Source organism: Lynx rufus, unplaced genomic scaffold, assembly GCF_022079265.1.
Source record: "Lynx rufus isolate CCGP_SWC_20201006 ecotype Redwood Valley unplaced genomic scaffold, mLynRuf1.p SCAF_15, whole genome shotgun sequence".
NCBI classification, from domain to species: domain Eukaryota; kingdom Metazoa; phylum Chordata; class Mammalia; order Carnivora; family Felidae; genus Lynx; species Lynx rufus.
In genome coordinates, this window is record NW_025814829.1 from 33,362,672 (window position 1) to 33,389,687 (window position 27,016).

Genomic DNA, 27,016 nt, shown 5'->3' on the forward strand with positions numbered 1-27,016 from the left:
CTTCAAAGGGATAACATACGTGCAATGAGAATACCAGAAGAAGATGAAAGGGAAAGGAACAGTCTGTTTAAAATAATAGTAACAAAACATTCAATTATATGTGCTTTGTATGTGATGTGTGCCTATGTGTGTATGTGTATACTTATATGTACTTATGTGCAAGTGAGATGAGTAAGAGCAATGATATAAGGGATTGGAGAGATGAATTAGGAATATTTTGCTATTATAAAGTACTTGCACTAGTTGAGAAGCAGTGTAGTGTTATTTGAAAGTGGACTTGGATTAGTTGTAAATCTAGATTGCAAACTCTAGGGCAACCACTAAGAAAAATGAAAAAAAGAAGTATAATTGATATGCTAAAAAAGGTAAGAAAATGAAATCATATAAATTGCTCAGTTAAAGCCACAAATGGCAGAAAAATAGGATAACAAAGACAGTGAATAGAAAGCAGTAAAAATTGTGGTAGATATCCAACTATATCAATAATCATAAACATGAGTGCTCCAGATGCACCAATTAAGAGATAGAGGTCGTCAGAGTTAATAAAAAAAACAGGAAGCAACTATTTGTTGTCTATAAGAAACACACTTTAAATATAAAAGACACATATAGATTAAAAGTAGAGGGTTAGAGAAAGACTAAGCATGTTCATACTAATCAAAACAAAGTGGGACTAGCTGTAGTAATTTCAGACAGAGCAGACTTCAGAGCACGGCAAATTATCAGGAATAAAGAGATATGTTTCTTAATAATAAAGGGATCAATTCTCCAAGAAGATATAACAATTCATAGGGGGAATGTGCCTAACAATGAGCATCACAGTACATGAGGCCAGGAGAAATAGTTGAATGTACTATTATAGTTGGAGACTTCATCATTTCTCTATCAGAAATGGACAGATTCAGCTGACAGAAAATCACTGGAACATAGTTGAACCCGACAGCACCATGAATCAACATAATTGGACATAGCTGAACATTTGTAGATTTCTTCATCCAACAGAAGCAGAAAATATTTTCTTTTTAAGCTCACATGGAACATTCACCAAGTTAGACCATATTCTGGGTCATAAAATACTACTTGACAAATTTAAAATGGTAGAAACGTAGAGGGGCACCTCAGTGGCTCAGTCGGTTAAGTGTCTGACTTCAGCTCAGGTCATTATCTCACAGTTCGTGAGTTTGAGCCCCACATCAGGCTCTGCGCTGACAGCTCAGTCTGGGGCTTCCTTCAGATTCTGTGTCTCCCCCTCTTTCTGCCCCTCACTCACACACACACACTATCTCTCTAAATAAACATTAAAAAAATAAAATAAAATAAATAAAATGGTGGAAACAGAATATTCACTATCAGACCACAGTGGAATTAAACTAGAAATTAGTAACAGAAGGATAACTGGGAAATCCCCAAATATGTGGAGATTAAATAACACACTTCAAACACATTCTTTTTTAAAAATGTTTATTTATTTTGAGAGAGGATGCACATAAGCAGGGGAGGGGCAGAAAAAGAGCACATGAGAGAATCCCAAGCAGGCTTCACATTGTCTTCACAGAGCCTGATGTGGGGCTCAATCTCACAAATGTGAGATCATGACCTGACCCGAAATCAAGAGTTGGATGCTTACCAGCTGAGCCACCCAGGTGCCCAGTAACACTTCTAAGTAACACATAGGTCAAAGAAGAAATCCGAAGAGAAAATTTGAAATAGTTTGAATTCAATGAAAATGAAAACGTAACTTAAAGTTTTTGAGATGCAGCTAACGCAGTGCTAGAGGGAAATTTATAGTAGTGAATACCTGTATTAAAACTGACGAAATCTAAAATCAGTCATTGAAGTTTTGACGTTAGGAAACTAGAAAAAGGATCAAATTTAAAGTGGTTGAAGAAAAGAAATAATGAAAATTTAAACAAATCAATGGCATTGAAAATAGGAAATCAGTGGAGAAAATGAACAAAACCAAAAACTGGTTCTTTGAAAAGATAAATAAAACCAATAAATTTTTAGCCAGGCTAAGAAAGAAAAAAAGACAGCTTGCATAAATTTCTAACATCAGAAATGAGAGAGAAGACATTAGTACAGACATGGACATTAAGAGAGTAATCAAGGAATATTGTGAACCATTCTGTGCCTACAGATTTGGTAACTTAGATGAAATGGACTAATTTCTTAAAAGACACAATCTGCCAAAACTAACACAATAAGAAATATACAATCTGAATAGGCCTATATCTATTAAAGAAATTGAATTAGTAATTAAGAACCTTCCAAAACTTTCTCAGAAACAGAAAGCATCAGCCAAGATGGGTTCACTGGTGAACTCTACCAAACTTTTAAGGAAGAGATTATACCAATTCCCAACAGTCTCTTTCAGAATGTAGTAGCAGAGAGAATACTTCCTAAGTCATTTTATAAGGCTAGTATTATCCTAATACTGAAAAAAAAAAGAAAGCTATTATAAGTAATGAAAACTGCAGGCCAATATATCTCCTGAATATAGGTGCAAAAATCCTAGTCAACATATTAGTAAATTGAATCCAGTACAGAAAGAGCTATACACTATGATTTTTTTTAACTTTATTTATTTTGAGAGAGAGAACACGAGTGGGGCAGGAGCAGAGAGAGAGGAAAAGAGATTCCCAAGCAGGCTCTGCACTGTCAGCCCAGAGCCTGATGTAGGGCTTGATTCTCACAAACCACGAGATCATGACTCTCTGCCCTTCTCCTGCTCATTCTCTCTATCTCTGTCTCAAAATAAATAAACATACATAAACACATACACAGACAACACAGTATCACTTATAGTAGCACCCTCAAAAAAGTGAAATACTTGGGGGGTGCCTGGCTGGCTCAGTGGGTAGAGCATGCGACTCTTGATCTCAGAGTCACGAGGGGTGTGGAGCCTACATTAAAAAAAAAAAAAAAGAAATACTTTGGTATAAGTCTGACAAAATGTGTATACTATCTATATGAGGAAAACTACAAAACTTTAAGGGAACAAATAAAAAAAGAACTAAATAGATGGAGAGATGTTACATGTTCATAGATAGGAGGACTATTAATGTCAATATTTCAGTTCTTCCCAATTTGATCAATACATTGAGTATAATCCTGATCAAAATCACTGCAAGTAATTTTTTGGCTATTGAGAAAATTATTCTAAAGTTTTTATTGAGTGACAAAAGTCCAACCCACTATCGAAGAAAATCCAACACAGTATTGAAGGAAAAGAACAAACTCAGAGGACTATCTCTCCCCAACTTCAAGACTTACTATAAAGCTACACTAATTAAGACCTTTATGAAAGAACAGACAGATTCATGGAACAGAAGAGAGTGCCCAGAAATAGATCTACATGAGTATAGTCTAGGGATCTTTGTTGACAAAGGAGTAAAAGCAATAGCATGGGGAAAAGATAATCTCTTCAACAAATGGTGTTGGGACTCCACATCCAGCAGACATCTACAAGTAAAAAAATGGACTTAGACCTTACGTCATTCAACGAAATGAGCTCAAAGCAGATCATAGACCTAAATGAAAACACAAAACTATAAAAACCATAAAACTCTTAGAAGATAAAATAGAAAATGTAGATGACCTTGTTTGTAGCGATGACTTCAGATATAGCACCAAAGGCATGATGCATGAAAGAATTAATTGATAAGCTATACTTCATTAAAATTAAAAACTTCTGCTCTGCAAAAGACACTGTCAAGAGAATAAGACAAGGTACAGATTGGGGAAGAATATTTGTAAAAGACATATAAGGAATGTTAACCAAAATATATAAAGAACTCTTAAAATCTAAATGAACAACTTGATTTTTTTAAAAAGGGCAAAAGTTCTGAACAGATGTGTTACCAAAGAAGATATACAAATGGCAAATAGACATTTGAAAAGATACTCCACATCATACATCATCAGGTATATTCAAACTAAAAAAAAAAAAAAAAAAAGTGAGATACTACTAGGGAATGGCCATAATTTGGGACGTTGACAACACCAAATGCTGACAAGGATGTGGAGCAACAGGAATTCTTCATCACTGGTGGGAATGCAAAATAGTATAGCCATTTTGGCAGACAGTTTTTCTTACAAAACTAAACATTTTTTTGTTTGTTTTTTTGTTTAGAGAGAGAGTGCAAGCAGGGGAGGGACAGAGGGAGAGAAAGAATCTTTTTTTTTTTTTTTTAAGTTTGTATTTACTTTGAGAGAGGTGCACGCACACGGGAAAGAGTGGAGAAGGGTCAGAGGATGAGAGAGAGAACCCTAAGCAGGTTCCGCGCTCTCAGCACAGAGCCCGATGCAGGGCTTGATCCCACAAACCGTGAGTTAAGAGTCAGATGCTGAGCCACCCAGGCACCCCAAAACTAAACATAGTCCTAACATATGATCTAGCACATCCCTTCTTTGTACTGGCCTTAAATGAGTTAAAAACTTATGTCCACACCAAAACCTGCACATGCATGTTTACAGTAGCTTTATTCATAATTGCCAGAACCTGGAAGTAACCAAAATGTTCTTTAATAGTAAATGGATAAATATACTGGATTATATCTAGATGATGGAATATTATTCGTTGTCATAAGAAATGAGCTATGAAGTCTTGAAAATACATGGAGGAACCTTAAATGCATATTATTAAGTGAAAAATGCCAGTCAGTAAAGGCTACATACTGTATGAATGGCAAAATTATGGAGACTGTAAAGAAATCAGTGGTTACAAGCAATTGGGAGGAGAGAGAGATGAATAGTGGAGACAGGGTTTTGTATGATATCATAATGGTAGATGCATGTCATACCTTTGTCAAAAACCATAGAATGTACAGCAGCACTGTGAGTGAACCCTAATGTAAACTGTGGGATTTGAATGATGATAATGTATCGCTGTAGGTTCATCACTTCCCACAAATGTACCAGGTCTCATGCAGGATGTTCATAGTAGTGGATGCTGTGGTTGGTTGGGGGGTGGAAGGTATGTGGGAACCCTACTTTCTGCTCAATTTTGTTGTGAACCTAAAAGTGCTCTAAAATATGAAGTCTATTTAAAAAAAATTTTTTTTAATGTTTATTCATTTTTTGAGAGAGACAGAGAGAGACAGAGAGAGACAGAGAGAGAGAGAGACAGAGAGAGAACAAGTGGGGGGGTGGGGGACGGGCAGAAAGAGAAGGAGACACAGAATCCAAAGTAGGCTCCAGGCTCTGAGCTGTCAGTATAGAGCCCGACGTGGGGCTCGAACCCATGAACCGTGCATGAGATCATGACCTGAGCCAAAGTCGGATGCTTAACTGACTAAGCCACCCAGGCACCCATGAAGTCTATTTAAAGGGAAAATAATTGGGCATATGGGTGGCTCAGTCCTTAAGCATCTGACCTTGGCTCAGGTTATGATCTCACAGTTCATGAGTTTGAGTCCTACATAGGGTGAGCTTGAGCCCTGCTGCGGATGAACACGAGCCCCTGGGTGAGCCCCCCTGCTCTCTCTCTCGCTCTCTCTCTTTGCCCCTCTCTCAAAAAAAATAAATAAAAGGAAAAAAATCAACATAGTAATTACAGGTTTGGTGAAAGCTTGTGGGGACCTTCAATAGTGCCTTCACCTAAAATTCATATAATAGTTGATATTAAAATTGTAAAAGGAGAAGATTGTGACTGTGATCAAACTGGTCCTGACAGCCAGTTATCTATTACAGATGTGCTTCAGATCACTGTAACTTTTTGGATGACTTTGAGTTTTCCTAAGGCTGAACTCTTTGGATTACACACTACCTCTTCTTGCACATAAAGAACCTGAACTTAGAGAGGTGAAGTATGTTGTCTAGGGACACTACTAAGTAGCAAAGCTGGGGTTTGACCCCAGGACTGTCTCTTTCCAACACCAGAGATCTTTATAATTATTCACAACTGTATTTTATGCGATGATTATAACATTTATGTCCCTTATCAACTTCTTATATTTCAGCGCATTATTTCTTCAGCTTTGCTTTAAAAAAAATCAGTTTACCCTTATACCTTATATCTTATATCTTAAATTAGTATATGAATAGTAACATTTTTTTAAAACTATAGCAGTCAAAAACCTGCACAGTGACTAATAGGGTTCTGTTGTAACTAATTTGAATGCCTGAGTCAGGGTCTCATTTGATCCTTACAAACCACCATGCATTGCTTATTTCATAAACATTTTGATGCTTTCAAACTATATTAGCTTAATGGTAAAAATATTGAAATAATTATTATATTTATTGATTAAACTGTTAGAAATTGAAATATACACCATTACCATCTTTAAAATGTGAACCTCAGAAATTCTATGTGATCCAGTTGGGAAATGTTACTCTAAATTATTCTCTTTAATGGTTTCATACTATACTACCACATACTGTAATTTATTTAATCAGTTCCCTATTGTTTGGCTGTTCAGGTTGTTTTCCTAATTTTCTCTGCCTGTGATGAATATTCTTAGAGATAAATTATCTCCTATTATGATTTCTTTAGTATACTTTTTCAGAGTTGGAGATCATGAGTCAAAGAGTATACATGTGTGTGTTAACCTCCAGAAAGATTATACTAATATATACTCCTACTAGTAGTATATAAGAAGACTAAATTCCTCACATCCTTATTAACAAATGGAATTTACTAGATGAAAATTTGGATTTCATTATCATTTTAATATGCAATTTTAATTGCTAATGAGGACTAATTTTTAAAAACATTAATTGGTTGTTTATATTTCTCCTTTTATGAAATGACTGTTTCATTTCCTTTTTCCATATTTTTTTAATTAGAGGATCATGTACCCTTAATGATTTTTAAGACTTCTCTCTTTATTTAAGGATTTGTAAACCTTTGTCTTGAATATCCAGGTGTTTTCTCATGTTTCTTCAACACAGAAAATTCTCGTTGTGTACATTGTTCATTGTAGAAAAAGAAAAGAATAAATAAGCTAAAAAAAAAGATGCAGTTCCCCCATAACTCTGCCACCTGTTGAGCATCCTTTTTACGTGTTAATATATACTCCTCTTTATTTGTGTGTGTTTATACATACATGTGGGCCCCATTAGCCTATGGTTTCAAATGAAGTCATAAAGATGTTAGCATCTAAATTATACTGACTCTGACTCTTACCTGCATCAAAGTGGGACCTCCCTCTTTTTCTTCCCCACCCTACAAGTATTCCAGAGATTCCTTGTGGCCTTACATGAATTTAAGAAAGAGTCTGCATCTGTCTACAAGAAGCTCCTGTTCTTCTGCCAGCCATGCAGTTCTCCAGGATTTCTCTGATGGTCCCATGTCTAAATCAGACATTGTTCTTCATTCCATTTGGACCTGTCATCCTCTAGCATAGCACTTATTAAAGTGTTTGTAATTATCCCTGCCCCATGCTCACCTTTAAGCGCGTGTAGGGCGGGGACCATATTTGGTGTGTTCATCATGCTTTTATTCATGGCCGTTACAGTGCTTGCACATAACAGGCTCTCAGTAAATATATGTTGACTTGTTGGATTTTAATACGTGAAGGGGGTTGTAGAAGACCCCTACCTATCAATTTGCTTTTTAATTTCATGTGTGATGTTCAGTTTTTCCTGTTATCTTCTTCTTTTTATTCATGATTGCTATTAGCGTTATTGATTTGTTTCTTTTTAATAATTAGAGAACTTTTTGTATCTTTTGTATTTTCACAGCACAACAGGTCAAAGTTTCTTTTAGTTCTCAGTGCTAGTGATTCTGAGTAATCCTGTTTTAGCATTGTTAGAGTATACTGGGATAGATTACATAAATACCTTTGGATGGTCTCTTCTAGCAGCCACTAATGTTATAAAGAAAGCAGTTTTTCACAATTTGCTACTAAACAATTTTTAATGTAGTTGTTCGTTTTTATAATACACTTGAAGGAGTCCATTGATTTGGTAAGCACTGTGGCATTTGGCTCATATACACACCTCATTTTAATAGTGGCCAGACTGTTTCGGGCATTGTGAGCATTATACCAATCCCGGGTATGAGTTATAGTATAAAATACCTCTTTTTGGATCCACACCCTAAGTAGACTTATGTTGTACACCTAACTTAATCCATTAACTCTGTGCATCTCTGTTTGAGGATGATGCAAAGAAGTTAGTGTCAGAATGTGCTTTCTGATTCATTTGTACACAGCCATTATGAGTCACTTGAGATGTTGTGTTGAAGACCATTATATACTGAGGACAGCAGTGAGTTGGATAGACAGAAGTCATGCTTTCAAGAATGCCGTGGAGCACTGGTTGTTACGAATGTGGGGGAAAATGATAGGGCGGGTGCATGAAACAGTTTGAAATGTTTGTGGTGTGGGTGGGGAGGGGGTCCTTTTAAAGCTTTAAGAGTGACCAAGAGGCTAAAGGATAGATACTAATAGGACCAAATTGTATGGGTAGCGTTAATAATTACAAACTAATTCATGCATATTGTTGAAGGGAATGCAGTTTACCCATAGGTTTTATATACAGCATCAAAATGGGCTTTGATTATATTAATATCATCTTAAGAAAACTATATCCAATATACCTATTTTTTAAAATAAGGAACGACCATATGTTTGATATGACTTGTGTCTCATAATGTTCAGTGCTCTGGTATCTTAATCTGTCTCCCTGTTGTTTAAGTACACATCTTAATTATAATTAAGAGTATATAAATTAAGGGGTGCCTGGGTGGCTCATTTGATTAAGCATCTGACTCTTGATTACCTGACTCAGGTAATGATCTCATGGTTCATGGAATTGAGCCCTACACCGGGCTCTGCGCTGACAGTGTGGAGTCTGGGATTCTCCCTCTCTTCTCTCTCTGACTCTCCCCTGCTCTCTCTCACTCTCAAGTAAACTTAAAAATTTTTTTGAAAGAGTATATAAAATGAATTCTATGCTTGCAAAACCCTTTATGTGCACTTTCAATGTTAATTATTAGGTAAATGGCGTATTTTTGTTCCGGAGAACTCAAATTCTTTTAGTATTTAAAGGATGATTCTCTGAAATACTTTTAGGGATCGGTTTTTATGGCAGTTTTATTATAAGACAACCTAAGTAATTTCAAAGTAAAGGGAGTCGTTTCATTTTACTAGCTATGCTTTGGGTGTATCATCTCAGTCCTCAAAAGGACTTTAAGGTCATCTGACCCATTGCATTACGGATCTTTTGGCCCGTCTCTGGTGCCCCACTTTCAGTTTCAGGGCCTTTTATTTATCCATTTAACAAACTTCTTTTGAATGCTGTCCTGTGGCAGGCACTGTGTTAGGTGCTGGGAATGTGATGCTACAAAGACGGTTTCTCTTTGGTCTAGCAGGAGAGATAAGTCAGTCTGTCAATTCTAAAGCGGCATAGAAGGGGCTGTAAAGAAGCATGAATAAAAATAGAGCTACTTATGCCTCAAAGTCCATTGTACACATTTGAAACTCAGAGGGTCTTTTTTTTCTCTTGAGCCAAATACTGCTGCGGTAAGTCTTAATACTCTCCTTCTCCAATAATCAGTTTGTAGTTATTTCGGGATAATTACGTTGTCTTTCCAATTGGTATTATTTTTATGTTTATGCCTTCTAGTTTTATTTTGCTTGCATTGGCCTAACTCCAGTCTGTTGAAGTATCCTTGGGTCTTCCTCATACAAATTTTTATTTTTCTCAGGGTTAATAAATTACCCATCGTTTTTAATTTGCTTATTTTTTTCTGTGTACCAATCAGTTATTCCTAAACCCTCCGATACAACTTTAAAACATCTCAATACAATTAGACACCTTGGGAAATCCATCAGATCTGTGGTTTTCTCAGAGCATTGTCTATTGGATACCCTCCTCGTTTGCTCCATCCTAGACTGGTTTGTCCCTTGGCCTGCTACATTGCTTACCTCTCATTCCTCCATTTTCTGTTATTCTGACACTTCCCTTCATCATTCTTGTATATTGTGTTTCAATTCCAGATCCTTTGTATGTGGCCTGTTTTTTTCCCCTCTCTCTCTTTTGCCGGAGGTCTCTAGAATCTTCTCTTTGTTCTGAGAACTCCGAATTTCCGAAATTTCACAATGGTATGTTTTGCTCTAGGATTTTTTTTTTTTTCCTTTTGTTGAGCTGGGCATTTGGTAGCCTTCAATTTGGGTAACACTCCAGATGTTTTGCTGGGAGACCTAATGAATGTCAGAATCTGTGTATCTTTTAGATCAATTGGTTTCCTTAGAAAAGAACCTTACCATCTCCTACCTAGGGAGCTAGTCTAAGACCAGCAGCATTCTGGGAACCAGTGGTGGAAGGGGGACTGATGGCCTCACCAACTCAACATGCAGGTTTTTCATAATGCCCTTGTTTTCAGTACACTCCTTGATTCCACTCTCAATGCCTGTAGTATTTCAGAGAATAAACCTCTCGTCTTTTGCAGGGAGGAGGAGGGCAGCTGCCTGGCTGGCTGTTTTCCCAGTCTTGTTTTCAGGAAATACCTGGTACCTCTTATTTTTGGAGTTCTGCAGTAAGAATCGGCTTGCTTTTTGTTGGTTTTCCTACCTAGAGACATTTGGCATGTTTTTTATCTTCTAAAATGTTGCCGTCTGTTCTCATCTCTCATGTTTTCTTTGTAGTTATCATTGTGTATCTTTTAAAATTTCTTTACTGTTATTTAGTGACATTTTTATGGGGGGTAGTGACCTATATTTAAGAGAGTGTTACATTTAATACATTGTATAGCCCATTTCACACCTCATAGCATCTGTAATCCTGACCAGCATGTCTTTGTTGACCTTTTTCAAGTTGTTAACAAATGTTTTCAGCAAAATAGGGAAGAGTCCTATAGGTGACGTACAGCTAGTGTAATTATTTCAGGTTGACCCAGTGCCCTCTAGGTACTGGCGTTTACAGCTAACTTATCTCTCCTTCAGCTGTATTTCAGATTAAAAATTTCGGCATCCCAAATTATGTGTAAGTTTCAAAGTCTGCATTATTTTCTTTATTCCCCTTTTAAGATGTACCGTCATGTGCCTCTAGTCTGCTTTTCCTCCAGTTCATTGTTAGCACTGCTGCCAGAATAATTCATAAAGCCGATGCTGTAGAAAAATGATCTTTCTGGGGCGCCTGGGTGGCTCAGTTGGTTAAGTGTCCGACTTTGGCTCAGGTCATGCTCTCATAGTGCTTGAGTTCGAGCCCGGAATCAGGCTCCGTGCTGAGAGTTCAGAGCCTGAAGCCTGCTTGGGGTTCTGTCTCCCTGTCTCTCTGCCCCTCCCCAACTCACACATGCTCTGTCTCTCTATCTCTCAAAAATAAACAAACATTAAAAAAAAAAAGACCTTTCCAAAACTAAAAACTCTCTTGCTTAAAATCCTTTAATACTTTAACATAGTTTTCAGTTCTAACTTCTTAGCTAAGTCTACCAAGACCTTTGTGATCTCGCCCCTATTTTCTGGATTGATTCTCAGATTGTCCAACACTCCCCTCCCTCACCCCCAGACCACCACAGTGTGCTCTCCTGGTTATAGCACTATTGAACTTGAAAGGTGTAGAAAGCATCATGTTTCACACATGATGTACCTACCTGCCTGCCTAGAGTGACTTTTGATTTTCTTCCTTACTTAATTTCATCTCATTCATAATTATTGTCCTTTTGGAAGGCTCCTTGCTTACCTGTACTGTCTGATTTAAATATCTTTTGCTGTGTCCTTTTAATGTCTTTAACTTATTTGTCACAGCATTCATTCCTATTTTATGGTAGTTTTGTCTTTTTATTTTTTTTAAATGTTTATTCATTTTTGAGAGAGAGAGAGGGGGACAGAGGATCCAAAGTGGGCTCTGCGCTGACAGCAGTGAGCCTGATGCGGGGCTCGAACTCACAAGCTGTGAGATCATGACCTGAGCTGGAGTCAGACACTCAACCAGTTGAGCCACCCAGGTGCCCCTGTATGGTAGCTTTGGTATTACTTCTGTGCCTCCCACAAGCCTTCAAATACCTTATATGATCAAGCATTTTTCTTCTTTTTTTTTTTTGAATTTTTTTTTTTTTTTTTTTCAACGTTTATTTATTTTTGGGACAGAGAGAGACAGAACATGAACGAGGGAGGGGCAGAGAGAGAGGGAGACACAGAATCGGAAACAGGCTCCAGGCTCTGAGCCATCAGCCCAGAGCCTGACGTGGGGCTCGAACTCACGGACCGCGAGATCGTGACCTGGCTGAAGTCGGACGCTTAACCGACTGCGCCACCCAGGCGCCCCTTCTTCTTTTTTTTAAATAAACGTTTTTATTTTGGCACAGTATTTACAGACCTCTATTAGACAGAAAATGTAGTCTAAATCCTGTGCTCAACATATGTGTCTTTGGAGAATAAATCTCTAAAACATGTCAAACACCAGCTTAGTAACTGTATCTTATTTAATTTTGTATTTGGGGCATTTAGTGTAGTAGCTTGCAGATAACAGATACTCAATATATAAGACTGTTGAAAAAAATGAGTGAATGAACAATACCTCCCTCCTGACATTATCTCAAAAAAAAGGGGAGGCCATTTATTCTGATTGGACTGTCTCCTCACCATTTCTCTGTATGTTGTTTTTTTTCCCCCCATTTCTGTTTCTTCATTTATTCATTCAGCACTTATTTACTGAGCTGCTGCCGTGTGTCAAGTGTGGTATTAGCCACTGGAAAATACAATGGTGAACAAAATACACCTAATCTACCCCCTCAGAGTTTATAATTCAGTGGGAAATATTAATAAATGGAGCTACGGCCCAGGGTGAAAAGTGCTTTGTGTGAAGGAAGTCCACTAAGATACTGTGAGAACACACAGGAGGCCACCTTGCTTGGGGCTCTCCATGGGCTTCTTAAAGTAAGCAAAGCAAGGACAGGAGGGATGAGTATGAAATGTTCCAAGCTGAAAGAATAGTATATACGTGGTTGTGGGAGTCTTTCCAAGCATGCTTTCTCCCTAACTACTTCAGCCCTTTCGATTCTTCTTCCTTGCCCATCTATATTTAGTCCGTTTTTCACAACTTAGCTGAAGCTTACCTCCTCCATGACTCTGTGCTCATTTTTTCTGTCTTTGAATTAAGCTCACCATTCAGTTGTGTATTATTTTCACTTGTATGACTTTAGTTGCCTTAAATATATTGTTAACCTGTCGTGGAGGGCAGGAACTGTATCTTACTCCTCTTTATTTTTTCTGATAATGCCTGACTACATATAGTGCTGTCCACTCAGTAGGGATTTAGTAAACGCTTGTTGAATAATGGTAAAGGGATCGAAAAGAGACAGTTTATGTGTTTTAAGATTTCAAATACTCTGTGAATCTGCACCTCAAGATGTACCTTACCTGCTGGATCACACTAAGACGGTAGGAGGGTAGTTTGAACTGAAAATTGTCAAAACATTCCTCTCCATGCGCCACCTCCCCTTTTCCTTTTTCTCGGAGTACACCTGTATTATAGATTATTGGGGTACTTTGTTGCAGTCATTGAAATTTTCAGTTTGGGAATGAGTGCTGTGTCTTTGTGTTTCATACGTGCTGTAAAATATTTTGGAATTTTTCAAAACATGGACGCATTGTATTCTTATGTTAAATTATCTAGGTCGTATGAAAACACTTACATTTTAATCAGTACTAGAAGTTCAACTCCATCTGCTACAGAAGTACAAAGCTCATTTAAAACATTTAAAAATAATAGCATTTAAAGCTTCCTTGCTCTTGAGGCATTTTCTTCTGAATTGGAATCAGACTGCCTTTGACATTGTCAGTTTAGTTGGATATGTATTGATTGACTTGAAGATGTAGCCTCTGTGTCCGTCATTATTATAAGATGGCATTTATTAACTGAATACATACTATACTGATTCTGAACACTGTGTAAAAACTTGGTGGACATTTTTGGTTTTTAAATTACACTTTTCAGGGCCTGTAAATTGATTGGAGCATATTGATTGGAGCACATCTGGCAGCAGAATGGAAATACTAAATCCGAGCATGAACGAATATAGTTTATATCAGTACTAGAGTATCAGGTTTTTCTAGCAAATGTAATAAGAAGGCTCTAAAGCTAAATAAAACAGACTATACTTAAAAATTTTTTTAATGTTTATTTTTTGAGAGAGAGAGAAAGAGACAGCATGAGCGGGGGAGGGGCAGAGAGAGAGGGAGACACAGAATCTGAAGCAGGCTCCAGGCTCTGAGCTGTCAGGACAGAGCCCGACGCAGGGCTCCAACTCATGAACCTTGAGATCAGGACCTGAGCTGAAGTCAGATGCTTGACCGACTGAGCCACCCGAGCGCCCACCCATATACTTTTAATTGAATTAATTTTCATCTGAATTTAACAGTGTCAAGTCATTATCCCAAGTGAACTTCAGAATTCAAACCAGAGAAATAAAATAAATGGTTTCATTATGGAATTGAATGGCATGAGCTGAACTTAGGCCTGCAAACCCAGAACTTCAGAGTTTTAACCTCTGTTTCGCATAATCTCTTTGTGGCCTTGGGCAAGTTGCTTCACAAAAACCAAAAACAGACAATCAAAATGAGAATGACAAAGGTGTAGAGATCTAGCTTTTAAAGCATTTGGATCTGAGAAGAGCCTCCTAAGTGGATGTTTTTTGTAGCTCTTCAACATTTCTGTTTTAAACCCAATTTTTCTGTCTTTTATATTCTGCCTTCTGCTACATTTATATCCAGTTTTCTTACAAAGACACACCATGTCCTTTGGAAACAGGTTTCATGAAGTAATAAGATGTATAGGCCTAGGATTCGAAAAATTATACAAAGTAAAACTCTTCTTTCATATATGTATGTAAAAGACATTTTTGTGATAACTTTATTGTTCACTAGATCATTAGCCTCACATTCATGGTAGGAGACATCTTTGAGGAATGGCTTACATTCACTGACATTTGGCTAATAGGAATATAAGAGATTTTAAATTCATGTTTGCAGTTGAAATATTTACTCCCTGGATTATTTTCTGGAGAATCACATCTTTTTTGCATTGCTTCAGGGCTGGACTGGAGTTAGCTATTTGCCTAAAGATGAATAATCCAGGGGTTTGACTAAGTGACTTCTAGATGGGAAATGGAGAAACGTTTTTTTGGATCCTTTTTATCTTTTCTGATCCTGATATTAGTCTGTTGAAAGAAGCTTTGCCAACCCAATTTCAGTGCCTCTTGAAGGAATAAAACAGTGTAGGAAGGAGTGGCCTTTGCATTTTGAGTAAATTACTTGTATTTGCAGATCTGTTTTAGCACCACCAAAATATGCTTATTTGCTTTTTCTAATATGATTCATAATATATTCATAGTGATGGGATTCTGGGGTGATTGTAGGGGTTCAGAGCTGACAGCCAAGAAGAAATTCTTAAAGACGTCTGTGGTGCAAAAGTGATTTCATTAAAGCCTGGGGACAGGACCTGTGGGCAGAAAGAGCTGCACTGGGGTTGTGAAGGATGACTGATTATATACCTTCAGGTTGGGAGGGGCTTAGGGATAGCCTGAGTCTCTAAGGAATTTTGGAAGCAAGATTTCCAGGATCTTGAGGGGCTCGCTGTTCTTAGGAAAATGCCATTTATTACCTTTTAGTAAAACCTCAGTCATGAGACCCTTCAGATTTATATCAGGGGGCCATTAGCTTGGAGTATGATTGCCAACATATACTTGGGGGTTAAAGATAAAGGAGGTTTGCAAAGGAATTTTTATGTGTTTGAGGAGACTCACGGGATCCTGGGGCGTCAGGGTAATGTTGAGCCAAGATTCCCTTTTGTCCCCAGCAAAGTGTCATTGAGGCAGCTGAGTTCCTAGAGGAAGGTCACTCTGCCTGTTTCAAGGACTTGTCAAGGGAGTAGGCAGTAAGGGAATTTAATTTTTCATTTGCCTTTGTTTCCCACATCACCATGGCAAGTGCTTTTTAAACCCCCTTGCATCTTGATGAGGGTAGTATTAGGGCTCTAGGAAACGGAGTCTATAGATTTCTGGCGATTAGGTTATGGATAAGATTGCCTTTTTCTTGCAGTTTACTAAGTTGTCCGTGAACCGAAGGAGACTCCTTTCCTGCATGACTGTGGTCTCTATCAGTCAATCATTTGTTTTCTTTCCTTTCCTTTGTTCTTGGGCAGTCAGGAGTTTCCCAGGAATATCACACATATCCTACCTGGCAGGTGGGTTGGGGGGGTGTGCTAGCTTGTACTTTGCCCTCAGCTTGCCTTATGCTCCCTCATCGATAGCATATCTTCGAAGATGAATTTATTCTGGTAGCACTTATTTTTAGCTATCACAGTGACAAAGTATGGTCCTTAAAAAAATCACCGTGATCGTTATTGAAGTTACTAAGTACACAAAGGCGTAAATTGAGTTCACCTAGGTTGTGGAGATCATAGATAGTTGCACTCAACAGGTTAGGGCTATATTCAGTTTAAATAGAGGGCAGGACAAATGGGCTTCATTATGACAGTTCTTATGGTACATAAATGCTTAATAATGCCCTGGTTTTAAATTAATTTATAACTAATTCCCTATGGAAGCCTTGAAGAATTTTTAAAAATATGGATTAATATAGAATTAATGCAAACCAAATGCATCTGTTGCCATTTTAAAGCCAAGAATTAAAAGATGTTTTTGTTATTATTTTCTAAAAAATATTTTCTATATTGATTTTCTCCTAACTGCATTTAAAATATGGAAAAAAACCCATAAAACCCAGAAAGCAAAAATGACATACAAGAAAGCTTCCTACTAGTTGATTTCTTTTAAGATGAATATATGCCAGTTATTCAGTATTATGATAGAATATAGCCAGGTTCTTAAGATTCTCTGTTTTTAATATTTTAAGAGATGTGATAATATTTTGTTTCTGTATGAAATATTGTGGCAAATAGAATCATTGCCTTAGAAATCAGGGTTTTTAATTGTTATTTTGTAGATATTTTTATAAAACCTAATCTCAGAAAGTACATTTTCCTTGGGTAACATTTGGATTGTGGGTATGATGGTACTTAGAAACCTTTCAGAACAAAGTACCTTCTATGACTGCATAAAAGAAACCTTGATTATTATTCATAGACTGATTAAAATACCTTAGCTTTTATATTTCATTTTATTCGTTGTATCCTTATTTTGAATAAAATTATGGGCCACTCTAAATGTGGCTAATCGGCCCCTGCACTTTTTTTTTAAAGGCAAAAAAATCATCACATTTACTTAATTTACTTAAGTAAATCCCATTAGAGGGAGTATGTCTCTTGTCTTCCTGTTCAACCACGAGAATCCCCTGTGACCTTGGGTATGTATTCTAAGAGGTGACTGATGGTTCATGATGTTCTGTATTTTCTGGGAGCTTGCCTGTTGCCTGCCTCTGGGTCCGTCATCCCCCTTATGCTGACTTAGGCAGTATTAGGCAGCCTCTTATCTTCGGGCTTTGATGCATATGTTCTGAAGGTGGCCACAGTGACTTTGGGTAGCAGCAGATGGTAAACCTTCAGGCTGCCACCGGCTGTACTGGTGTTAAGTTGGGAAGTTAACGTTTGATGAAGAATCAGTAGTGCATATGAAAGAGCTTTCACTGCTGAAGTATCTTTTAATTAAAACATTAGCATACTAAAACCTTTGCAAATGTCTGGGCATTTAAAGAAATCTAAAATTAGTTGTTTTCTTATAGGGAAATTAGTTATTTACCAGCTTAGTTTGGTGTTGCTTGCATTTCCTAATGTGGTTCTTTTCCTCCCTTTTCCTGCGCCACTTTGCCTGTAGTTAAGACAAATACTAGATAAACTGACATAGGAAATGTTTTTAGGAGTTAAACGTACTTCTGTAAACCCTTAGAGGTTTTATTGAGTTCTCGTATTTTGAATCAGAATTGTGGATCTTTACTATTACCTCCATACAATCCGGGTAGATTTGTTCTTTTGTTTCCGACCTTTGAAGAGATTGCGTGGTTATATAGAAGCTTGAAGAACTCACCTTACCTCAAAGAGATATTTCACCCTGTTCTAAATTGTTGGTGATTTTTTTTTACTTAGCCACCAGTCCACAGCGCAGTATCCTTTTTGGATTGTTTGTTCACCTACTTCATGATACTGTGCCATGGTTTGAAAGTCCTAGCACAAATAAAACACTGGTAAGACTCTTGAGGATTTTGTTGGTTTGTTTGTTTCCCTTAAATCCTTTATCCCCGGGGTACCTTTTAGGGGTGCCTGGGTGGCTCAATCGATCAAGCATCCAACTTTTGATGACTTTTCAGCTCAGGTCATGGGGTCATGAGATGAAGCCCAGCATTGGGCTCCACAATGGGCATGGAGCCTGCTTAGGATTCTCTCTCTCTCTCTCTCTCTCTCTCTCTCTCTCTCAAAAAAAAAAAAAAATCTGGGGGTACCTTTTATGCTTTGTTAAACATAGATCCTTGAGACTAGTAAAATGAAAATATCCTTGAGGTTACAGTTACAAAGTATCTATGTCAAATTTCACTCTTCATATTTGAATTCTTCGCAGTGAAATACTTTTGTGAGCATATGACCATGGAGAACAGATTGGTTTAATGGCATAACATGAGAGAAGTGCCTCTCCACAGTCTGGTCATGCTGATGCTCTTGTCACTGCAGCTTCTGATGGACAAAAACTGTAGACTCAACATCTTTTTTAAAAAAATTTTTTAAAAAGTTTATCATTTATTTTTGAGAGAGAGAGAGAGAGAGAGACAGTCAGTCAGTGCGTGTGAGCCTGGGAGGGGCAGAGAGAGGGAGAGGATAGAGAATACTGAGCAGCCTCCGCACTTTCAGTGCAGAGCCAGACGCAGGGCTCCATGCGACAAACCATGAGATCATGACCTGAGCTGAAATCAAGAGTCAGATGGTTACCTGACTGAGCCACCGAGGCCCCCTGTGGGCTCAACATCTTTTACTTTTGGAGTTGCTGGCGGTGGCACAGGGACTGTTGCTAGCCTTCTGATGTTAAGGCAAGAGAAAGTTAGGGCCCAGTAGGGAGAGTTGTTGGTATTAAAGGTTACCTAGTACTATTCCTTGTTTTCTGGTAGTTGGAATTTTATAAGAGATGTCATGAGAATAAGGTATGGATTAAATAAGAGTGGAAATACAGTTTGAATACTAAGCATACAAAATGAGATGGGTTTTTGCAGTAAATAGAAATAACTTGATTATCATCACATGGTATCAGGGAGGAAGCAAAGATTTAGTGCCCTCGTTTTGTTGCTTAAAGCTGTTTCTGCGGAGGCACCTCGGTGACTCAGTTGGTTACGTTTCCAACTCTTGATCTCAGCTCAGGTCTTGATCTCAGGCTTGTGAGTTCAGTTCCCACATTGGGCTCCATGCTGGGCGTGAAGTCTATTAAAAAAAATTCTACATAAAAGTAAGATTACCAACTTCTGTAATACTGCCAAGATGGGTTCAGTTGATAATTTATCTAATCATGGTTAAGTTAGTTTTTAACAGAGGACAGTAAGTATATTCTTATCTGGCTAAAACTCTGTTGAGAGAAAGTGTCTTCAACTTGCAGAGTTGGGCTTCCATTTTTTCTCTGGCTTCTTTCTTATTGATCCCATTCTTTTCGAGATGTTTATTTATATGTGAATTCCCAGTAGTATAACTTAACACAACTTCTGAAGTCCATTCAGATTACATCTAGCAAACACAAATAGTAGTGTGATGTCATTAAGGGAAAGCCTGTGCTTGTCCGATATGACTACCTCTATAGACTTTTTTTTTTTAACTTTTATTGTTCTAGAATCCTGTGAAGTAACTGGCACCAAAGTAGAGATAGATAGATATTCCCTCAAATTACTCAAGTAATCTTTCTTTTGAAAGGAATTGGAGCTAAAGTTATTTTCAGAGACTTACATACATTGAATGTCAACATTTAAATTTGTAAACAGCTTCAAGAGTAGGTGACACTTAATCCTCACCAGAGAAAAGCCTTCACACTTCCTCACCACAATGATAGTGTCTTATAGGAGCATCTCTCTCTTTTCTCCAAATTTATTCTTCCTATGCTTTAAGAAAAAATCATCTGATGCTTTTGATATATGGCCCCACCCCTCCTGTCTTCCCAGAAGTGGTACCTAGTTAAATATCAGGCCTTTCTTATTGTAATGGATAGAAAAACCTAGACTATCATCAGTTGAAGCCTTTCCTGCCACCGTTATGAAAGGAGAGTGGGCAAGTCTCATTGTGCTGGCGGAACTGAAGAACAGATGAGGCCAATCCTTAAGGGATAAGTTGTCTGCTTTTTCTCCCCCCCCCCCCCCCCCCCCCAGTTAGAGGCAGTCATTCTATATATTACGTCGGGCAAAGATGGAGTAATCTCTTCTGTTAGACCATATGCTAATATAGTGCTGATAAGTGAGAGTGAAAAACGAAAGGGAGAAATACATTAATTGTATTCTCTCAATAAGGTATGCTATCCGAGGTAATTATTTCATGACAGTTTTAGTTAGAGTACTTGTTTTATCATGAAATAAAAGATGGTTTTAGGAGCCTTTTATTGGAAAAGACAATTGTATCAAATTAGTACCAAATTAGATTTTTGTCTTTATAAAGGTGAGCAAACCCATGAGCAGTTTTTAAATTGATGTGTTCTAGTCCACAAATGAACAAATTCTGTTTGAGGGTTAAAGAAGCTATTATTTTGTCCTTTATGCTGACAGCTTCATTACAGATTAGCCTACTGTTGGCATTAAAAAAATGTTTGGCTCCTTATGATCTTTGTGCATGCAACTATAATATTAATGCAGTGCCATAGCACTGTTCATTAAGAAATGACTTTAAATGAGGTTGAAGCGTGTAAATTTGGAAAGATACAGATGTTAAATGCAGTCGTTTCTCTTTGTATACAGCCGTATGGCTAATAATTTCCAAGTGGCTAAAGCTCTTGTTAGCAGGAGTGCTGGTGTGTTAAGAATGGCTCTATAAATAACTTTAAGAACTGAAGTTGAAGGTGCTTCTTTTAAAGACTATTGTTAACTAAACATTATTGCCAAACAGATGGAAAGCATTCACCAGCCTGATGTTTTTAGGTCTAATTATATTATCACCAGCCCTGTACGGCTCAGTTGAAGAGGTGTATCCAGAGGCCAATTTATAATCATTTAGCCAACACCTGTTTGGGAGAAATTGACAGTCAAAGGGCACATTTAAAAAAAAATCACATATGTTCTTGTGTTTATTGCCTCAATGTGAACGTTGTCTAGTTGCAAACAAACTTGGTAGGAGAAGAAAGTAAATGCAAACAGAGCATCACTTCCCAGCCATGTTTGTCGATCTTAATTTGGTCTTTTTATCTGATCCACTTCATGCTTCATGGCTAAGTAAGATCAGCAAAGAATCACTCCTGATTCATGTGGATATATTCTGTTCAGCCAGTTAAGAGGTTTCTGGTAGACAAAAAATTCTTTTGTACATCTTCCATACCTTTTATCTCGTGAAATGTTTTCTGTTTCATAGAGATGTATCTTATTTAAAGAAGATTGACATTCTGGTGAGTGGCTTAAGACAGTCACAACTTGGTACAAAAACACAGGATCTAAGGAACACTACTTTACAAACTCGATAGAGGTTTATTAAGCTCTCTGCAAAGGCAGAGAGAGGACCGAAGTGTCTCCTTTTACACATACGACATGTTAAATTAAGTCTCAAAGTTCAAGCTCTTTGAATGTGGTTCCATGCTTTGGAGATTCAAGATTGCATATAGCTCAAGGGGAAATTATGGGGAGAATAGGTGTATTTTATCAGAAAATAGTTTGGACCTGATGTCCCCACTAACTCTTTCATTTTAGTGTTTTTTTTCCTCTTTTGGCATATTTCTTTATTGAAAGATTCATATATATCGCTTCCATCTTCTTATCACCCATTATTAACCCAGAGCAGTCTGACTTCTGCTCCAGCAGTTCACAGCATAATACAGTATTGAAAGTTACCAACAGTTTCCTAACTGCCTGAGGCAGTAATCGATTCTCAGTCTCAATAGTTTTCTGGATCTTTCTCTTTAGGCAAGGGGAACAAAAGGAAAAATAGACAAATGGGATAACATTAAACTAAAAAGCTTTTGTACAGGAAGGAGACCATCAGTAAAATGAAAAAGCAGCCTACTGAATGGAAGAAGATATTTGCAAATGATATATCTGATAAGGGATTAATATCCAAAAATATAAATAACTCATACAACTCAACACCAAAAATAAATCTGATTAAAAAATGGGAGAGAACCCGAATAGACATTTTTCCCAAGGATACATACAGGTGGCCTACAGACATGAGAAAACATATCTAATCATCATGAGAATGCAAATCAAAACCACAGCAAAGTATCACCTCATAATAATCAGAATGGCTAGTATTCAAAAGATAAGACATAACAAGTGTTGGGGAGGATGTGGAGAAGAGGAAATACTCATGCACTGTTGGTGGGAATATACATTGGTACATCTGCTATGGAAAACAGCATGGAGGTTCCTCAAAAAATTAAAAATAGAAATACTATATAATCCAGTAATTCCACTGTTGGGTATTTACCTGAAGAAAATAAAAACACTAATTCGAAGAGATTATATGCGCCCCTATGTTTACTGAAATGTTATTTACTATAGCCAAGATATGGAAGCAACCTAAGTGTCCATCTATAGATGAATGGATAAAGAACATGTGATGCATGCACACAGTGGAAAATTAGCCACAAAAAAGGATGACATCTTGCCATTCATGACAACATGGATGGAACTAGAGAATATTATGCTAAATGGCATAAATCAGACAAAGACAAATGCCATTTGATTTCACTTATGTGTGGAATCTAGAAAACAACAAATGAACAAACGAAAAATAATAACAGACTCATAACTATGGAGATACAAAGCTTGTGGTTGCCAGAGAGGAGGGTTGTTGGGGGTATAGGCGAAACAGGTGAACAGAATTAAGATGTACAAACTTACAGTTATAAAATAAATGATGAGAATAAAAAGGACAGCATAGGGAATATAGTCAATAATATTGTAATAACTTTGTATGGTAGACAGATGGTAACTACACTTACTGTGGTAAGCATTTCATAGTGTATATGATATGATTGTTGAATCACTACTTGAAACTAACAATATTGTAGGTCAGCTATATTTTAACTTAAAAAAAGCCAGTCACAAAGGAAAAATAGATATACCTATCTCATTGGATTGTTCAGTGCATTATATCGTTTAATTCTTTGAAATCCAGCACAGTGTAAACATTTCGTTGGGGGTACAGTGTCATGTTTTTAGCTGTTATTTTGATGGAGAATGCTCAAATATGAAACTTTAGTCCCAACTTATTTTCTAAGCTCCCTTCACATATTGCCATCTGTCTTCTAAGCCTGAATTTGTTCGCTGTGTTTATTGAACATTTATTTACTATGGGATCGTGATGTGTTATGTGTTGGAGGAAATACAATTTCTGCCCTGTATTAGTTTTCTATTTTTGTCATAACAAATCACCACAAACTTAGCATCTTCCAACAATTAAATTTATTATGTCAAGGTTCTTTGGACCAGAGGCCTGACGTGGGTCATGTTGGGCTATAATCAAAGTGCCGGCACTGCTGTGTTCCTTACTGAAGACTCTGGGGAAAAACCCACTTTCAAGCTTACTCAGATTGTAGGTTGAACTCTTTTCTTTGCCGTTGTAGGACTGAACTCTTCCTTACTGGCTATCAGCTGAACACTGGTCTTTGCTTCTAGAAGCTGTCTGCTCCTTCTCATGCTTGTTGGGAGCTGCCGGTGGCCTTTCTCCAGTGCTGACATGCGGGTGTCTGTATCTTAGCACCAGCAACTGTGTAACCCTCTCATACTTAACATCTCTCTGATTTCTCCTGCCATTATCACTTCTGTGTTTCCGCTTCTGGCCAGAGACAGTTCTCTGCTTTTCAGGGTTCATGGGACTTGATTGAGCCTCCTCGGTAATCCAAGATAATCTATTTTAAGGTCTGTAGACCTTAATTACATCTGCAAAGTTCTTTTTGCCAGGAACATAACATATTCACAGGTTCTGGAGATTAAGGTATGAACGTCCTTGGCGACCATTATTCTGCCTATGATATACCCATGAAAAGCTTGAAATCTGGTTGGGAGATAGACACATGAACAAATAAAATCAAATTCAAGGGGTTGGTACTGTATACAGTGGGTGAATGAAGAAAGGAGAGAATCAGTGTTATTGAGAGACAGACATTTGAGCTGAATATGGGAAGATGAGTGCTTGTTTTAAGGGGCTGTGGGGGGCATATGTCAGGGAGAAGAAGCAATAATAGTTAAATGGCGATACCAAGCAGTTTTACAAGATTATTTCACTGAAATTCTCGCAAATGGTACATACTGTTATTATCTACCATTATGGTTTCTATAGATGAAGTTTTAATGTTTTCACATGTAGAATAGGAAGGGTAAAAGTATCTTATAGGTAGTTGAAAGAATTAACATTGATGGCTAAAGCATAGCACATAGTAAACACTTAGTACCTGGTAGGTAAAGAGAAATCAATCCCCTGTCTATAGGCACTCTTCCTATCTGCCAAGGTGGGTGGGGGAGGGGGTTGCTTGAGGGGGCAGTGGGTGAGATCATGCAGGGTCTTGAGGTGATTTTTTGGATTTATTGTTTTAAAAGAAAACACTGACTGCTATTTAGAGAACAGACCATAGGGCAGCAAATGAGGAAGCAGAGAAATCTGTTGGGAGATCATTGTTATAATCCAGGTAGATCTTTGTTTGGATCAGGGTAATAGCTGGCAAGTCAGTTCACATTTTGGGTACATTTTGAGGATAGAGCTGACAGGATTTGCTAATGGAAAAAGAGGAGCTAGGATGAGTCTTAGATAGAGAAGTAGCACCAAAAGGGAGTCTTAAGTTGGAGCCTGAGTCATTGAGATCATTATACCAAGTTGCTACATAAGGGGTTTTAGGAAGAGAAATGAGACTTCAGCAATGCCTGTATTTTTTTTTTTTTTTACTTCCTCTTAACCATATATATTACATAAGGGAAAATTTTTCCTTCTAAGAAATATATTTAATTTAATTTATTTTTTTAAGAAATATATTTTGGGGCGCCTGGGTGGCGCAGTCGGTTAAGCGTCCAACTTCAGCCAGGTCACGATCTCGCGGTCCGTGAGTTCGAGCCCCACGTCAGGCTCTGGGCTGATGGCTCAGAGCCTGGAGCCTGTTTCCGATTCTGTGTCTCCCTCTCTCTGCCCCTCCCCCGTTCATGCTCTGTCTCTCTCTGTCCCAAAAATAAAATAAACGTTGAGAAAAAGTCTAAAAAAAAAAAAAAAGAAATATATTTTAATTTTTTTAATGTTTATTTATTTTTGAGACAGAGAGAGACAGAGCATGAACGGGGGAGGGTCAGAGAGAGGGAGACACAGAATCTGAAACAGGCTCCAGGCTCTGAGCTGTCAGCACAGCACGACGTGGGGCTTGAACTCACTGACTGCGAGATCATGACCTGAGCCGAAGTCGGCCCCTTAACCGGCTGAGCCACCCAGGCGCCCCTAAGAAATATATTTTAAAACAAATTCCTAGATTTGTTTTAAATATATTTCTTAAAAAAAATAAATAATTATATATATATATTCTCTATATATAGAAATAAGTAAATATATAGAAATGTTTCTAAAATATGGAATTTTTAGAAAAGGAAACTATAATAAAACCCACTTGAAAAAATGGTTTTTTTTGACAGCATGCACATGCAAGTGAGTTGGGGAGGGGCAGAAAGAGAAGGAGACGGAGAATCCCACACTGTCAGCACAGAGCCTGACTCAGGGTTCGAACTCACAAACTTGTGAGATCATGACCTAAGCCGAAATCAAGAGTCGGATGCTTAACCCATTGAGCCACCTATGAACCCCAGTAAAACCTACTCTAGATAAGACTGTTTTAAGCCTGTGATTTGGTTACTTAAAGAAAAAAAAAAATCTATTCAGAAATTAGCAACTTTGGTGGAGTCAATTCCAACACTCCCCATCCCCCAAACCTTTAAAGTATAGTTTCAAAAAGTTACAAGTCCATGTTTCATTGTACTGTGAATGATTCATTACTCATGTCTTTTATGTAGGTTTTACTTGTAATGGACACAAGGACAGAGCAGACATTCATTTTAAAAGTAAGTAGAATTTGTATGTTGAATGAATTTAGGAATTTATTTTCAAATTATGCTTCTGAAAGAAAAATATTTAATGTTTTTTCTTGGGTATTTGAATGTTCTTTTGTGTTTGTGGTGGTCTGTATTTATTTTACTTCCTGTTTTTTGTCACAGTTGATAAATACTTTATAGCATGCCTTTAGAGGTGGTCATTTGGATAAGTTGAAGACTCATTCCCTCGTTTAAATATATAGTGTGTACTTTAAATATACCTCTAAAACATTTTGTGTAATTTGTGAGGACTGCACACAGTTGCCCTTTGATTATGATTACAGTCCCTAAGAACTGAAATTTTGCCTTAAAGTCTCTGTTTCAGGTATTTGGGAAAGTGTTATCTACATTCCTGTCACTCTTTTTTTTTTTTTAATCTAAATTCTAGGAACAAGGAAAGAAACATCCCTCAATTTTGTAATTTCAAAATTGAAATGGCTTATGGCAGTACATATTCTAAAATATCCTAATTTAATCATTTCTACAGCATCTAGAGTTAATCAATTTCAGGTTAGTTTTATGTATTTTTTTCAGATTCTTACAGCATGGCAGTAAGTTACATTAACATATGCGGAAACAAATTTCTTTCTGAGTATACTTTATCACTGGCATCTCCCCAGATTTTTAAACCAGGGTAAGACACCAGAAACTATACCCACCTTGTTCCTTTGGAGAAGTCTTAAAATAGTCTTTATACTGTTTTTGGCCTGAAATTTTAAATCACCTGTTTCATCAGGAATACCTTTTGTGTCTCAGAAATTTGAATGATTTCACAATGTCTACTGTTTTAAAGATCTGTCTATATATGTAAAATAAAACTTAAGAAAAGGTCATAGAGAAATAACCGTGTATCATCCTGATGACTTAGTTTGAGAGCATCTCTAATA

At 37.4% G+C, this 27,016-nt stretch overlaps 1 protein-coding gene across 6 annotated transcripts in view; it reads left to right on the top strand.

Moving 5' to 3' along the window:
- Positions 1-27,016, top strand: part of RPS6KC1 (ribosomal protein S6 kinase C1) — a 179,752-nt gene that overhangs the window by 111,798 nt on the left and 40,938 nt on the right. For all 6 annotated transcript variants that reach the window (XM_047076832.1, XM_047076833.1, XM_047076834.1 and 3 more), the window contains one exon: positions 26,052-26,099. In XM_047076832.1, coding sequence (XP_046932788.1) covers positions 26,052-26,099 — 48 coding nt within the window. The remainder of the gene's footprint in view (positions 1-26,051; positions 26,100-27,016) is intronic.